Source organism: Paroedura picta, chromosome 7 (assembly GCF_049243985.1).
Source record: "Paroedura picta isolate Pp20150507F chromosome 7, Ppicta_v3.0, whole genome shotgun sequence".
Classification (NCBI taxonomy): Eukaryota; Metazoa; Chordata; class Lepidosauria; order Squamata; family Gekkonidae; genus Paroedura; species Paroedura picta.
Window position 1 is genome coordinate 101,109,374 of NC_135375.1, and position 16,739 is coordinate 101,126,112.

Genomic DNA, 16,739 nt, shown 5'->3' on the forward strand with positions numbered 1-16,739 from the left:
TCTTTTTCTTCAATGAGATCAGGTATCCCCTGGCCATTGATGCGAGATGCAGTAGGGTTGCCAGATCCAGTTTGGAAACCTCCTGGAGATTTGGGGATGGTATTTGGAGGGGACAGATTCTATCTTCCAGAGCAGCCATTTCCTCCAGGTGCACTTATCTCTGTAGTCTGGAGATGAGTTATAATTGCAGGGGATCCCCAGGTCCCACCCAGAAGCTGACATCCCTACTCCTAGAAGATCGCTGGAAAACTGTAGTGTTAGAGATTTGTTTCTGCTCCCAAAATACCTCTCTGTTTTTAGTGGTGACAATAAGCTCCAGGAGAGACTGGTCGTCACCCCATGAGTCGATTTCTGTGAGGTCATACAAGGTGGACGACAAAGGCCCATAGGTCCACTGGACGTGCTTTCTTCGTTGCATTAGGTGCTGGAACATCTGATCATCGGGAAGCAAAAAGACCACACCTTGATTAGACTAGAATAGACCAGGGGCAGACAACAGAAGACCCTGCCTCTCCCAACTCCTGCTGCTTGTCAGCCAGAGGCCACTGACCCCAGCTTTGCCACAAAATGGCTGCCATTGAGGCCAAGATCAAGATGACAGCCTTGAAGGCAGCATCAATAAAAAGTGCCCAGAGGTTGCAAGCTAAACGTCCAGCTTCAGTGGAAGAAGCTACTTTGGGTCGAGCCCTTTCTGCAGGTGTAAAGGCAATTCACCCAAAGAAAAGAGGAGGGCTGGGCTTGGCTCTTTGCTTTGGATGAGAGATGCTGTTGGGTTCCAATTCACAAAAGGAAGAGCACACTTTCTGCATGGCCCCAGGGAGGAGCTTCCATGTGCAGAAGGGCTGTGGTGTGGTAAGGCTGAAGGTACATGGCTGTAACCCTCCTGCTCATGAGGATCTCAGTTCTACATTCCAGACTCATCGGATAGAACGCTTAGACTCTAGAAGCAAGAGGATGCCAGGTTACCACAGGGCATCGCAGGAGGGGCTGTGGCTCTAAAATGTGCACGGATTGTAAAACAATCGATCCCAAAGGCAGACAGAGGTGCCTCCACACCAGCTCACTCACCACGGTGTTGCCTTCCACCCCCGCCAGCTTAAATGGAGTCAGCCCCTCATTGTTGGGCACTGAGTCCAGGGCCCCCAGCTCCTCGTCTTCCTTCGTGTAGCAGAGAAACAGATTGTACATTTGACACGCAGACGCTTTGTTGGGCTGGAGGACCAAGATGTGGAGGATGGTGTTACCTGTAGCGGTGCAAAGAGAAAAATCCGGAGTCACTCCTGAATCCAGAGGAGAGTTTGACAGCCAACAGATGTTCCTTACCTCCACTTTCAGCATTCCGCAAGGCCTGCAAAACGGAGCTCTTCCACCAGGTCTATGGTTGAGGCTGGGCGGCAAGGACGATCATGGCCCCCTCTATAGGAGCAGTGGCTTGCAAGTTCCATCTGTTCCCTCCTCACCCTTCTCCTCCCCCCCCCCCAGAGGTATTGTTGGGGATGTTAGGGGTGGGGCGATGTTTCCGCTGTATCTATATTCTATACTGTTTGATATTGTTGTATTGTATGGTTTTTATGTCAGAGGCTTTAATGGGATTTTTTAGATTATATCTGTCGTTTGTAACCCACCACGAGCCTTTGGGGAGTGGTGGGAAATAAATCACAAAATAAATAAATCACTAATCAATCAATCACTAATCTATCTATCATCTATCTATCATCTATCTATCTAATTTGATTTATATACTACTGCTCTCCAAGACTTGCGGCTGTTTACAAAAAAATGATAAAACAACAATACCCATAAAATTCCCCATACAAAAGAGATGGAGTTGGCTCCTCTTTAATCTCCCCCCACCCCATCCAGCTAGCAGTCTGGAGCTCTTCCATTAGGAGGGAGGGACCTGATCTCAGTAATTCTCAGGGACCCCTGATGGTCATTCTGGGACCTCAACCTGTCCTCCACCATATGTCTGGTGGAAGAGCTCCATCTTACAGGCCCTGTGGAAAGCTGTTAATTCTGCAGGGCCCTTAGCTCTTCCGGGAGCTCATTCCACCAGGCTGGTGGAATTACAGAGACCTGTCCCCCTGGAGAAAATAGATGTTTTGGAGGCTGGACTCTACAGCAGGGGTAGTCAACCTGTGGTTCTCCAAATGTTCATGGACTACAATTCCCATGAGCCCCTGCCAGCGTTTGTAGTCCATGAACATCTGGAGGACCACAGGTTGACTACCCCTGCTCTACAGCATTGTACCCCACTGAGGTCTCTGCCTTCTCCAGGCTCAAAATCTCTAGAAGTTCTCCAACTTAGATCTGGCAGCCCTACCCCACCTTCCCCCACAAGTGGTCGGGGGGACCCAGCAACCCTAATGAAACCACCTTCCCCTGCAGAGCGCATTCCCCACCAGACCTGACTCCTTGGAAGAGTTCATACCTAAGGAGTCTTGAACTCTTGTGTCTGCACCATTTTCTATCAGCAGCTGCACAATCGATTCACTCCCTGCGCAGGCAGCAAAAGCCAGAATGTGCTCTCCTGAGGGAGAAAGAGGGAAAAAATGATGGTGAGGGAGGATTAAATAAAGCCAGTAACTCCAAGAGCACAGGAGGAGGGAGCAGAATTCAGAGGCCAATGTTGCAAAGGCCCCTATCACAGATATAAAGATTAAAATGGTACACTGCACAGTTAGTTCACTGGCCAATGTAAAGCTATTTCTCTGTGCGGCGATGTCATCACGTGAAGCATTTCCTTGCCATTGTTCTGGGAATTGTTTGTCTGGACTCCGGAAGGAGAACCAGACATTGTCTAATGGACTCCTAGCCCATTCACGGCAAAATGACTACAACTTCCAAGGTTCCCTGGGGCAGGGAAATGATGGTCACGCCCATCTGTGATGTAGCTATGCCCATTATCTGTGGCTGGTGGGAAAATGCACAACACCAAGATGTCACATCATGGGAAGGCATGTCTAAATGTATCAGGGTGCAGAAGAGAAGTCATTCTGTGCTGTGGGTTTTGGTGCTTCTACCATTTAAGAAAGCAAGAAATTCTAGCTCCTTTACTACAGTTGCCAACTTCCAGGTGGGAAGTTGCAAGAGATGCAGAAAAGCCATAAGAGGCAATAAGGATATGAAAAAATCTTGCTTATTTGAAAGTACTGAAAGTGATTATTTAATGTTCTGTACAAATCGGCATCCGGAAATTGCCCATTTTCACAAAGTCTTCATCAGAGCCTTCATCATCAGATGTTCACAGTGAAGAACTAATCTCAAAGAAGCTAGACCAGGGGTTCCCAACCAGGAGTCCATGGACCTCCAAAGGTCCATGGGGGCTCTGGATGGGGTACGTCACATTTTCCCTACTGTCTTAATGGCTCCTCTGGAATGCACTCTCAGATGACACCTGTGCCCTTGTTTAATTTCTACAAGGCATGCAAAGCTGAACTATTCAGGTTGGCTTTTGTAGGGGAACCAGATGTTTGGGCTGTTCTAACACAGGTATGGTGATAGCCACATATTTTAATATCTTAACTTTAATATCTTATATATATGTTCTTTGTTTTTACATTATTTTAATGTCATCAGTCACCATGAGATCCTTTGAGTGAGTGGTGACTAAAAAAAAAAGTCTAATAAATAAATAAATCGTGGCGACAAAAGACTTGCAGCCAGCCCTGGATCCCAGAGATTAAAAATTCAGCTGCCGAGCAAGATAAATGCCCTTTACTCCTTGCTCTCATTAAACGATAACCTATTATGCTTCAAAGACTCGGGGAGCATACTTTCCCCTATTAATAGGCCTGGAAATCAATTTGCACAAAAACAGTTAGATGAAGGAGGCAGGATTCGAAGATGCTCTCTCTCTCTCTCTCTCTCTCTCTCTCTCTCTCTCTCTCTCTCTCTCTCTCTCTCTCTCTCTCTCTCTCTCTCTCTCTGGAGTGTTACAATCTATTCTGGGGGGAAATTAATGAAGGCTCATTACCCAAATGCTTGAAAATGGATGTACTAAGCACGGTTAATTACTGCCTGCAGAAAGGTAACTGGGGAACATTATCTAAGCAGAGTGCACCAAATCCTCAGCTCTGTTGAAGTCATCTGGGACGTTCTGATTTACCTCCGCCGGAGATTCAAACTCTGGAAGCCAAGGCAAGGCGCGGAATAATAATAAACACTCCAGCAGAGAAGGGAATTTGGAGATGGAATAGTTTGCTAAATGCTTAGCACCACAAGATTTTTTTTTTGCTGAATTGCTGAAGAAAAGATAATATTTTAATGCGGTGTAGATTCCGATGCATATCCGCACCTCAGATCATATCGGTTTTAGACTACGAACGGCCACAGTTATCCCCCTCTCCCACAGAATCCTGGGAACTGGTAGTTTGGCACAGGTGGCAAGATATCTGTGAGAAATCTCTAGCCTTGCCACTCCAAACTACAGTTCCCAGGATTCCCTAGGGTGAGGGAATTATGAAGGCGCTATTTGAAGTCTGTGACAAAAACAAGCGCTGGGAAATACCTCGCCGAAATTTGGCATGAGTCACTCAAGTGACTTTGAGCCAACTGCAAGCCTCAGACCCCCATCTTCCTTTTGGAAGAACTATGAAAGCTGCCTTACCCAGAATCTGACCATCAGCCTAAGAAGGGATGCCAACCTCCAGGGGGTGACTGGGGATCCCCTAGAATTACTGCACGTCTGCAGACTACAGTGATCAATACTGCTGCCAGGGGCTATGACTCTGTGCTGCAGCCCTGTTGAGCTGGCATCTGCCACAATAGAGCACTGTGTCCTGCTCTGAGCACTAGCAGGTTGGCTCTGAGTTTGGCTGCTGGGCACTGTTAGTGTGGCATAGGGTTCTGCTGCTGGACTCTGGTACACTGGACTGGTTCTGCTGTCCCCGCAGAAATGCCCCTCTCCCCTTCAGTTTCTACATCAGAGATTATCTGATGTGAACTTAATCTTGTTGGGTTGGCACTGGTTGTGCTGTGCCCCCCCCACTTTTATGTCCCCCCCCCCTTCAATTTCATTGCAGAGATTCTCTCAGACACTGCATTGGAAACAATGGAGCTGTAGTGGACAAAGTGTGGCTCTCCAGATGTCCATGGACTACAGTTCCCATGAGCCTCATGGGGGATGGGGGCACCTTCTTTGGTTTTCCATAGAATTTTACCTGTAAGTTAATATGGCAACAGTGTACTACTTCCCAGATTTCATTTTTTAAAAATAAAGTAAGCCTCTATCCCTTTTTCTTGTGGAATTATAATGGGAAAGGCCTTTAACAGCCAAGCAGGGACAGAGAGAATACTGAGGCCTGTTCTCTCTGAGGTAGGAATCCCGTTCTGGATTGTACCACATCAACATTTGGGAGGGGGGTTCACATGATGGAATATGTTGCAAAAGAGAAGCACTCCCTCTGCGGAGTAAACTAATGCGTGGAAGGAAAATTCTAGTGCCACATTTCCCCTGGCATGCTGGTACGTTGTGCAGGGTATTAAAAATAAAAATACAGAAGTGCAATTCCACTTGCTGCCTGAAACGGTGCAGCCTGAAGATCAACGGATGGCCCCGGGAAAAACAAAGCCCTGAAAAAGACAATCCAGCCAGCAGATGGTACCTGGAACTGCAGACCTACCAAAATAGATGAGATTGTCACTCCTGCGCCTGAAGACGTAGCCGGTGGCCCGCGGGTTGTTAACATCTGCCCCTTTCTCGAGCAGAGCTTTCACCAGGCTCAGGTTTCTGTTCACCACGGCAATGTGGAGAGCGGTTTGCCCTGCAATACACCAGTAGATGCTCTTAGCAGCTTTTCAGCAGAAAGGACATCAATAACCCCTGGGCTAATTTGTGGGTGAACTATGCAGGACAGGAATCAATTCACCTGATCGGGAAAGCCCTGGAAATGCGATACACACAATCCAGCTGGGGACTCTTGGAGGGAGGGAGAAATGGCAATAGAGGGGGGGGGGACACCCAAAGGATACTCTGGCATTTGATCTCTATAGCCTTGTCCTGCATGCAAAAATATCACTGTCAAATGGGCATGAGATTGAGGCAAGTTATTGAAGATGAACTAGCAGTGGTACAGTCACACACTGATACTGAGTGGTGGAGAGAGCAAACAGACAGATTGCATATATACATGAAGTGGTCTCAAACTGACTCGGATGATTAGTTCATCAAGATCAGTATTGGTTAATACTGCACCTTCTTCATGCCAAGCTCCACCACTGAGCCATGCTCCCTCCCCTGGGAAAGTTGTAGCGTGTGCAGCTGAGCTTCGGGTTAACCACCAAAGAGAGAGGAACATAGAAGCTGTTTTTACCACAGAGCTTTTGCCCAAATGCCAGAGTATCCTGTGTTGCTGATGATGCGATGACATCACTTCCTGTGCATGCCAGAAGTGACATCACTGTATTGCCCAGGCATGCTTACAAAAAGCCATGGGATGTATAAATATCTGTTGATGTTATTTCAGATGTAAAAAAAATTTATATCAGGTTAAATTTTAGGGTTAACTTAGGTATGATTCAGATTGGGGAGTTTGTAGATTTATCGGGAGTGTTAGGGCTAGGAAAGAATTATTGACATAGTTAGGAAAGGCCACAGGATGTATGAATACTTTTTGACATTTTTTAACTTGTTAAAATATGTATAAAACACACATTACTTGGTAAATGAGGGTTATGGTATGCTTAGGTGTTCATTGGGTTGGGGAGCTTTAAGGTTTAGTGGGGAAGACTTAGTGATGGTTAGGGTTAGCTTAGGTATGGTTTGAACTGGTTTTTAGGTTTAGTGGGAGTGTTAGGGCTAGGAAAGTGTTAGTGATATGGTCTGGAAAGGCCGTGGGATATATAAATATTTTTGATATTATTTTACATGTTAAAATATGTAAAAAAAATAGGGATTCATATCAGAGTATATTTTGGGATTAGGGTTAGGGTGAGTTTAGGTATGGTTATGGCTAGGAAAGAGTTACTGACATGGTCAGCAAAGGCTATGGGAAGTAGAAATATTTTTTGATATTATTTTACATGTTAAAATATGCAAAGCAATATGCATGTGTATCAGAGGCCCAATTGATTACAATCTTCCTGGGTGATGGCGGGGGGTTAAAACCTTGAGGACGAAGCAAAATTTGGCAATCATTTCTTTTATCGCCATTCAATCAAGGCCATCGTTTTGGCTAATCCTTTTCGCTTTGCTGCTTGGCGAAATGCTAACTTCCATCTTCCCTGTTTGGAGCCTTACCTGCATACAGCTCTGACGTCATAGTTTCATTCACTAGGTCTGGCGCATTGTTTATCAGGAGCTGGGCAGCTTCAACACTATTGTACAAGGCAGCGACATGAAGGGCCGTCTCTCCAACTGCTCCTAGAAAGAGCACGAGATGCATAAAGCATTGCACAGGCCATTCCACCGATGTGCCAAACGTTCTCCAAGCAAACCTGGAAGGTAACTTTCATATGAGGTGCTCTCTAGTGCTGCAGGAACAAGCCCCATGCTCTTCCTGTTCCTTCACACCTCTGCTCATCTGAAAGAACCTCTGCTTCCCCTAGCACAGTGGTTCTCAACCTTCCTAATGCCGCGACCCTTTAATATAGTTCCTCATGTTGTGGTGACCCCCAACCATAAAATTATGCCAGTGTTCTTTTACAGAAATTAAACTGAAATTGACCAATGGCGTGAAGATCCATTGGTCATGATTGTATATAAATTGTATATAAATTGGCGGGTGCGTTCGGGAGGAGCAGCAGCAGTGGCAGTGCCCCTCCCCCAGCTAAGCTGCTCACCCTGCTGCGACCCCTGTGAAAGGATCGTTTGACCCTCAAAGGGGTCCTGACCCCCAGGTTGAGAACCACTGCCCTAGAAGATATGTGTGCTTTTGATACAGTGGTGGTATCTTCTAGATCAGGGGTAGTCAACCTGTGGTCCTCCAGATGTTCATAGACTACAATTCCCATGAGTCCCTGCCAGTGTTTTCTGGCAGGGGCTCATGGGAATTGTAGTCTATGCACATCTGGAGGACCACAGGTTGACTACCCCTGTTCTAGATCAACTGTTTTCAACCTTTTGACCATGGAGGAGCCCCTGAAATAGCTTTTCAGACTTCTAGGAACCCTGGAAGTGATGTCAGCTAGCTATGCCCACCCGCCACATCCCCGGAAGTTACATCACTACCCTCACCCTTAGTCCTCTTTTTGCTTTCCTGGCCTTTGCTACTACTAGGCAGCTCCACCACATGCAGACTGGAATGAAGAGTAGGAGCTGAGAAGAGAGCTCAGACTGCCCTCATATCACACCACTTCAGAGCTTCTGCAGACCCTTGGTTGGGAATCCCTGTTCTAGGTACAGGAGAAGCAAACGTTCTGTTTGGGTTCAAGAAATACAAAGTCTTCCTGGCCCATTTGGCACATCCAAAGCTCCCCAAATTTCCCTCTAAAACATATTCATAGAACTATGTCTCTCTTAATGCTCGAGCCTTTAGGAACAGGAAAATTTCACTCCTTTCTTTCTCTTATTGTTCTGAAATTTTGTTCTGCTTCTCTTGAATTTTGTTACAATCAGGAGCGCTCCTAAGATTAAGCGGTGGGTCTGGAGCACATCATTTTTCACAGAGTCTAGGTCATTTGCATCACTTTTACTCTTTTACACCCCCCATATTACCAACGTCCTGCAACAAAATTCTTCAGAATCTAATTTGATGAGCTTTTATATACGAGAGTACCAAGAGTCTTCCTCTGCAGTCTTTTATTGATGTCCCCTATGCACTTGCACACTGCTAAAACACCAGAACATCTCTCCCCTTAATCTATGAACACATGTAAATAGCAGCTGGACAGATCCTTATCCTGGATGCTTTAGGCTGATCCTGCATTGAGCAGGAGTTGGACTAGATGGCCTGTCTTGCTCCTGCCAACTCTATGGCTCTTTGATCCTAAGCAGCGGCTGGACAGATCCTTATCCCGAATGTTTGAGGCTGATCCTGCATTGAGCAGGGAGTTGGACTGGATGGCCTGTATGGCCCCTTCCAACTCTATGATTCTATTTTTGCAGTGTTTCATTAATGCATGCATATGCTTTGGTACTGTAAACTGTAAACTTAAAGACAGCAGATTGCAGATTCACAATGGTCTGTACCAAACTTTGCTGAGGAAAAACTGCAATGGAGAATTCCTAATGCTAAGGTTGCCAGCCTCCAGGTAGGACCTGGAGAACTCCCAAAATTACAACAGTTCCCTGGGAGAAAACAGCAACCTTGGAGGGTGGACTCTATGGCATTATACAGTGCTGAAGTCCCCCTCCAAACCCCACCCCACTCCAAACCCCAAGGCTCCACAGTGTCCAAATATTTCCCAGCCAGAAGTCGGCAACGGTATGTAATGTAATGCTTCTAATTTTGGATACAAGAATAAGCAGTTTGGAGTTCCAGAATCTGGGAAATTCAATGGCAGAGGATTTTGGAAGCTAGCCGATCCATCTCTCAACGTGACAACAGTGAGTAACATGGAATCGTACCTCTCTCATGAATATCACAGCACTGGCTGCTAAGCAGTTTCTGAAGGCCTTGGACATCATTCTCCTTCGCGGCTAGGAGGAGAGGAGACTCCCAAATCCTGAAACACACAAAAGCAAAGTCTCTGCATTATAGAAGAAGAAGAGTTGGTTATTTTACGCCTCCTTTCTCTACCCGAAGGAGTCTCAAAGTGGCTTACAGTCACCTTCCCTTTCCTCTCCCCACAACAGACACCCTGTGAGGGAGGTGAGGCTGAGAGAGCCTTGATATCACTGCTCGGTCAGAACAATTTTATCAGTGCTGTGGCGAGCCCAAGGTCACCCAGCTGGCTGCATGTGGGGGAGAGCAGAATCGAACCCGGCATGTCAGATTAGAAGTCCCCACTCCTAACCACTACACCAGACTGGCCCTCACAATCCTAAGAAGAAGCTTCCCCCCCCAAAAAAAAAATCAACACAGCTGCCTTTCAAAAGCAACAAGACAGCTAAAAAAAATGCCCCAGTGACCCGGCCGGACACACAGACGAAGCTCCCATTTGCCCTGAAGCAAAACCCTGCTGCTGGGCACATCATACAAAGAAAATTCAGTCCTTGGGTCCTGCTAAACATCGCACAAAGAATGTAAAATGCTTACTCGGCTTAGGTTGTCTTTATTCTTGCAGGACCTGCACAAACTACGAGGCAGGATGGAACTTAAATGTTATGTCAATGATACACTCCATAAACTTCCCAGACACCAAAAAAGAGAGTATATGTCCTCTAAAAAGGGGAGTAGCCATCCAGGCTCCACCTCCTTTCCCAGGCACAGTAACCATGGAAGAACACCACCCCCAGGTCAATAGAAGTGGCCAGCCCCCTACTTTCACATCAAGGCAGCCTACAGGAGAAAGGCCGGGAGCCTCTGGGGAGCTCTCACATAGCCCCATGGCTAAGAGGAACCATGGTTGGGAGTCCATATGCCAGGGAACTGTCTGCTTCCATTGACCTGGAGGTGGTGTTCTTGCATGACCTGGATGGTTACTCCTGCCTCAAACCGCCTTCTTTCACACACAGCATGGCAGGGAGGTGTGGCCAGCTGACATCTCTTCCAGTCCATTTCCAGAACTCCTCGAAGCCTGAAAAATATTTCAGGGGCTCCTCCATGGTCTAAAGGTTGAAAAGGCCCTATATATCTGATAGCAAAGAGAAAAGATGGAAACAGGTTCCTAGCTATGGCACTAGCTGAGAGAGAGAGAGAGAGAGAGAGAGAGAGAGAGAGAGAGAGAGAGAGAGAGAGAGAGAGAGAGAGAGAGAGAGAGAACCTATTTTTGGTCTCTTCTCTTTCATGCAACTGTGTAGGTGTACAAAGTAGAACAACTGTGAGCAATTCTATGCTTGACAAGTCACTTTAATGATCTAATCATGACCCCAAGGGATATGTGCCTCTTACTTGGTAGTTCAGTAGATTTACTCAAGTTTATTATTTGTTATTCATTGCAAAGACATGGCGTGGCCCTGGAGTACAAGCAAGTGCTGCAGGGGCAAAAAGCTGTTGGACATGGTGCTGGGGAAAACAACAACATCAAGGCAATCTGATAATGCATTGAACTAAACAAGGAAATCTGATCATGACCAGTTTTCCTGGTAATTGAGTTCATGGTGTCATTCTTTACGATGCCTAGTTCTAAGTGACAGGCTTGTAAAGCAATGGGTGGATTCATTAGAGGTAAAAGCATTAATCTGTTTACAGCATGCTAATCTGTTTACAGCATGCTAACCACTCCAAGCCTGACAGTGTTGTATCTACTTATGGATGGACATACCGCAGGCTTTCCCAACCAGCGTTTCGTGAAACGCGGTTTCTTAACAGTCCTGGAAGGGTTTCCCAAATGAGTAGGAGTTAATTTTAATATATTTTAAAAATGTGTTAAGCATTTATTGGGTTATACGGCCATTTATGGGCATGTCAACCCAACCATCCCTCCTAAAAGGGCCAGTTATAGGCCTGGAAGGGGTGGGAAGGGAGGGGCACTGGATGGACATGTATCTATAGCTCTGCTTCCCAACCATATTCTCCACGTTTGCACCATTTCTGGGGTCTCGTGAAGCCTGATGAATGTTTCAGGGGTTTCTCAAAGGTAAAAAAGTTGAGCAAGGCTGACATACTGTACAGAACTTCATGATATGCCCATTAAAAGACAGGAGATCATATGCCTCATCCCACCCCACTGGGTAGACCTGGAAGTATGGGAAAACAGCATTGCATGATACTTCCCCATAGGAACAAGATATTCGGCCTGGGAAAGGATCTGAATTCGGACCATGTGTTGAGCAGTAAAGTGGTCTGTGAATGAGACCTAACCATCAACAGCATCTAAACTCTCAATTAATCTCTGTGGACTTTTTTGGCATGCCTGAAAAGAAATGCGCACTCCAAGAACATTTCCGCACAAGGAATTGGTTCCTGGACAGCCTTTGAAAGTTGGTGGGTTTTAGAGCCCCTTCACATGACATCACCTGCATACCAAGGCTGTCCACCTGAGTTTTGGCCATTTTTAACTCGCAATTTCGGGAATCACCAAAACTGGATTTACATCCCTAAATTGCGTGAACCGATGGTGAGCAACCAATGAGCAACCAGGGATAAGCCTGTATGGATGGGAAAACATGTGATAGTCACTGCAGCATTGTTCCACCCTTGCACCCTCCCTCCCCCCTCCATTTTCTGCTCCAAGTAATTTTTTTAAAAAATGGTATGGTCCGCGTTGCAGTGCAACCATAAACTTACATTGTCAAAGGTAAAATAAAATCTTCTTTAAAGTGTCCAAGGTCTTTATGGAATCAAGCAGGTGGGGAATGAGTTGGGAAAGGGGGGGGGGGCGTGATTGGGCAGTCTTCTCCCAATCATACAGAGGTCTGAGTGCTTTGTTTTTAAGCCAATAATTAGCACAACATGTCTTCTTAAGCCTTCTCACAACTCAGGTACGCAAAAAACAGCCCCATTTTGATTTTCTGGAGGTGGGAAATGAGCTAAGAAAGGGGGGAGGGGGATGATTAAGCATCCTTCTCCCAATCATACATGGGTATGAGCACTATGTTTGAAAACCAACCATTAACACAAAATGTCTTTTTGGGCTCCAGGGACCATGTTCAGTGACTTAGAAATCCACTCAGACAGAAATAAAGTCCCAAAGAATAGGAATCCCAAACAGGAATGCTGTATCGTTCTGGTGTTTCTCTATAGCAACGCATCAGTGTTTATTTTTATTTAAAATGCATCTGTGTTGTGGCATTACCAAATAGCAACATGGGAGTGTCTTTTTTTTAAAGTTAATTTCGGTTCATGGAGAGGAGAATGTTTCAGTCCACAAGAGCACTGCTGTGTTATGATTGGTGGCTTGCTGTGATTGACAAGCCAAGGAGTGGAGGGAGAAGTTCGTTTTGCTTTTCCTTGCAGTCTTCTCAGGAGGTAAAAAGCTGTAATGGGGCAGAAGAAAAACACAGGCGGGATCTCCCCATGAGGAGGGCTGCAAATGCGAGTTTTACCATCTTGTGTTTGCAAGCAGAAAGCCACTCGTGTTTTACCCTTCCATGCAGAAATGGTCCAAGTTTCAAAGGAACTTACAACCACAAAGCAAAGTCTGAGATTTTTCAATTTTGGATAAATTATGAAGGCTAGTTATGTTCAAATGGGGATAGACCTACAGAGCAGCTAGAAACCAAGCAGACAAATCCACATTTCTGTCTGCGCCTAATTTAAGGTCTGCCAATGACCCCAGCAGGTGTGGCTCAGCTTCTGACTGGGATAGATAATGAAAGCCAATCCTGACATGCCTTCAACAGACAATACTCCAGGAGAAGGTGAGCCTTCCCCCAAAGACACATTCCTGTATTCTTACGTAATAATTTGGCTCAATGGGGAGACATGCTCTCATGACGCTTGGGGTTTCCCAAACTGTAGTGTTGCCTGATTCAACTCAAAGATGGAAATGGAAAGACCTTGGGGCCTAATCTAGTTTTCCTGTGAGAGCCCCCTTGAAATGACTCTGCTCAGATCATGCTGGTGTTCTTGCACAGTTCCTGTTCACTATCCTGGAGGCCTATGCAGGAGAGCCTCCCTTCCCTAACTGCAGAGGGCCCATGAACAACCTGTCATCTGAGACTGAGAGATGAATCTTCAGTCCCCCAGTTCTCAATGTTTATTTTTTTAAGGTTAAATTTGAGAAAAGGAATGCAGTCTTGTCTGAGATATCCTATCAAAACTTGCACCTGTGAACTGCTGGCTCCCACATGAATGGATGGATGGTGAGGTGTTGTGATTAGAGTACTGAACCAGGCAGACCCAGGTTCCAATCTACTGCTACCATGTGTTCACTGGCACTGCAGTGGCTGGCTGGATATGGGGAAAAAATAAAAATTGCCCCTGGGGAAAGGATGGTGGTGCTTCTGGGAAAATCCAGATGTGACATCACAACTCTCTAGGAAACACTGGGAAATCTGTGGCCGAACCACAGATTTTGTGGCGATTCCTAGAGATGACTGACATTACTTCTGGGGAAAACCAGGAAGTGACAGCAGTCTTCTCTAGGGAGTGCCCCAAACATTATGGTTTTATCATTGGGTTTCTGATGGTTCCTAGAGGAGTGCTAACACTTACAGGTTTTCCTTAGATGGGATGGCACGCTGTCACTGATGACCACCCCTATGTCTATACGGACCCATCTCCAGCTGGAGGCCAGGTCATGTCTGGTAGCCCTATTAAATTCCTCCAGTCTTCAGGTAGGCTTTGGATCTCATTTTACCTTACCTCATAAGGCTATTAAGGGTGTAACATGGGGAAGGGGAGAGTGACAAATTCCAGTAAAGGCAGGGAAGTCAAATAAGAGAAAAATAGTAAAATTCATAGATCACGGCCAGTCTTAATTACTACAAATCTGGCAAGCCTGGGCTCTCTGGATGTACCAAACCACCTCCTTAGTAACCTTTTCTGTAACCTCCATTTGCCAAAAACCTGCCAGCACATGTAGTTATGGGGCATAAAGCAAACTGCCAGTGCTTGGGCACCATTTTGGAATTTTTGTAGCTCTGAACTTGTGTATAGAACCCCTGAGCAATAAAAAGGGTTTTTTAAAGGGTTTTCATCTCCCTGGGTTGTGTTTTATTTATTTTTTTTTTGAGATATGGAGCTCCTTCACAAGGGAGGAAAAAGAAACTTGGCTAGTTTTATTAGAGGTCTTCAGCCTGGTTTTGACTTTTGGCTGAGGTAAAAATCCAGCACCATCCAAAAAGAAAGGAAAACCCCTTCTGAAAAATCAGCGTCACCTCCTAGGCAATCTCCTTTATAAATTTCCCTTCAAATGCCTAAAATGTTTTACTCTGGGGCAATTCCCGAACGTCTTTCTTATTTCAATCTAGGTGGAGATTTGAGGAATGCAGCGCTGGCTTTGCTAACAGACAGAGCGGGTGAGGCGCACCTCAGGCGGCAGATTTTATGGTGACTTTAAAAGAAAGCAAATTGTTAGTATTTGGTTTCTTATTAGACTGTCATCACAGGAAGCGGTAATTTCTTCTTCTTAATTATGGTTTTCATGACAAAAGTCATAAACAGCGAGAGGAGATAGCATTTGGATCGTGCCTCAAAATCTCTCGAGTCATCTCTGACTACCAGGAGATCCAACAAATCTGCCTCCCTCACATTATGAGACCAAGGGTGGGGAAGCCATTAGAGTGCTAGATTAGACGTTGGGAGAGCCAGGTTCAAATCCGCCCCAGTCCAGATTCAAACCACTTCTGCCAGTCACGACTCATTCTGACAGGAACGTGGGCCATTCATGTTTTCTCAGCCTCACAAAGTTCTTGAGAGGATAAAACAGAGGAAGGAAAAACCATGTACATCCATAAGCATTTTTAAAACCATTTTTTAAAACCCTCTTGTGCGCGGCGGTGTCCGAATTGGCCGTTCCAGGCCGACGCAGCCGGCGCAGCGCCGTGGGGGGGGAGGGGCAGTGCGGGCACCAGTGCGTAACTCGGCGCACACACACAGGTGCCCCTGTGTGTGCGCGCTGAGTTATGCACCGGCACCCGCGCCTCCCCTCCCTTCCCCCCTGCAGTGCGGCGCTGGCTGAGTCGGCCTGGAACGGCCAATTTGGGTGCCGCCACACACAAACCTATTTGATAGTGTGACTTTGATTTCACTGAAGTACTTAATACTATTATAAGCTCCACTAAAAGGATTTGGGAGGGGGGTCCAGAAGGGGATATCCCTCTCCCTCCATGGAGATCTGACAAATCCAGTCCAGGTGCCAATCAATCATCTGGGGAAGAATTAAAAAAACAAAACCGGAGAGCTTATTTAATTTGACCTTGTCAATAAGGCATGACAAAACCCAAAGCTTTCCTCTTTGCTCTTTTCCCACATAGGATTTTCCAGTGGCACACTGCCAACCTGTCATGTCTAGGAGCGTGGGAAGAATGCCACAATCTGAAGCCCGGCGTGAATCAGCTCTTGTGCTTGCACACCGCCGGGGATTACCTCAATGAAGGAAAACAAAAAGGGTGGTAGGTCAACCACAAGAAAGAGGATAAGGACCCAACCGCCACACCTCAAACCCTTTTTTAATTAAAAAGGCTGGGCCTGGTGCCAGCATTTGCCCTCAAAAAGAGGAAACTGGCACCACCCTCAAGGTAGAAACATTTGAACTCACCCAAACTAGCTTGGCACAGATGGCTGCCATCCCCTTTTCTCCTCCTTTGGGGATTTTTGTTTAATCCTAAATACATCTGGTGGGAAATTGGTCTTCTGTTCATTGTATGGAAGGCAAAACAAGGGGATATGCCCACACGGGGAGACAGATATGGTGTGAAAGGAATGTCCAGGGTTGGGGGTCTAGACATGATAGAAGAGTCAATATTATTGGAAGTATTACTGAACATCAGCCACAAATATGGTTACCAGGTGCCACTGCACTGTCGGTAAAGAGGAGCTCCTCCCAGCACTTACCCAAACTCAGAAGAGTGTCCAGCATGCTGATATCCCATTAAGTTATTTCAGTCCTCTCTAGGAGTCACAGAAAATGCTATGGCTTTACCATCGTTTCCCCCCGTTTTATAGAGATGTGTGAGGTCACTTCCTGATCTTGCTGTAAGTGATGTCACACTGTCAGCTGTCTCAAAGTGTCCCCACCCTCTGAGTCACCAGTTGATTGTCAGGCAATTCCTACATCAAATTTTTAGCCCACCCTGCCCTATTTCAAAC

General features: G+C 46.1%; 1 protein-coding gene across 1 annotated transcript in view; it reads right to left on the reverse strand.

The window, feature by feature from the left end:
• Positions 1-16,739, reverse strand: part of LOC143841430 (transient receptor potential cation channel subfamily V member 6-like) — a 63,989-nt gene that overhangs the window by 12,388 nt on the left and 34,862 nt on the right. The window contains exons 2-7 of the mRNA XM_077345720.1: positions 9,509-9,606; positions 7,241-7,363; positions 5,625-5,765; positions 2,432-2,530; positions 1,069-1,244; positions 287-433 (exon numbers count right to left, since the gene is read on the reverse strand). Coding sequence (XP_077201835.1) covers positions 287-433; positions 1,069-1,244; positions 2,432-2,530; positions 5,625-5,765; positions 7,241-7,363; positions 9,509-9,606 — 784 coding nt within the window. The remainder of the gene's footprint in view (positions 1-286; positions 434-1,068; positions 1,245-2,431; positions 2,531-5,624; positions 5,766-7,240; positions 7,364-9,508; positions 9,607-16,739) is intronic.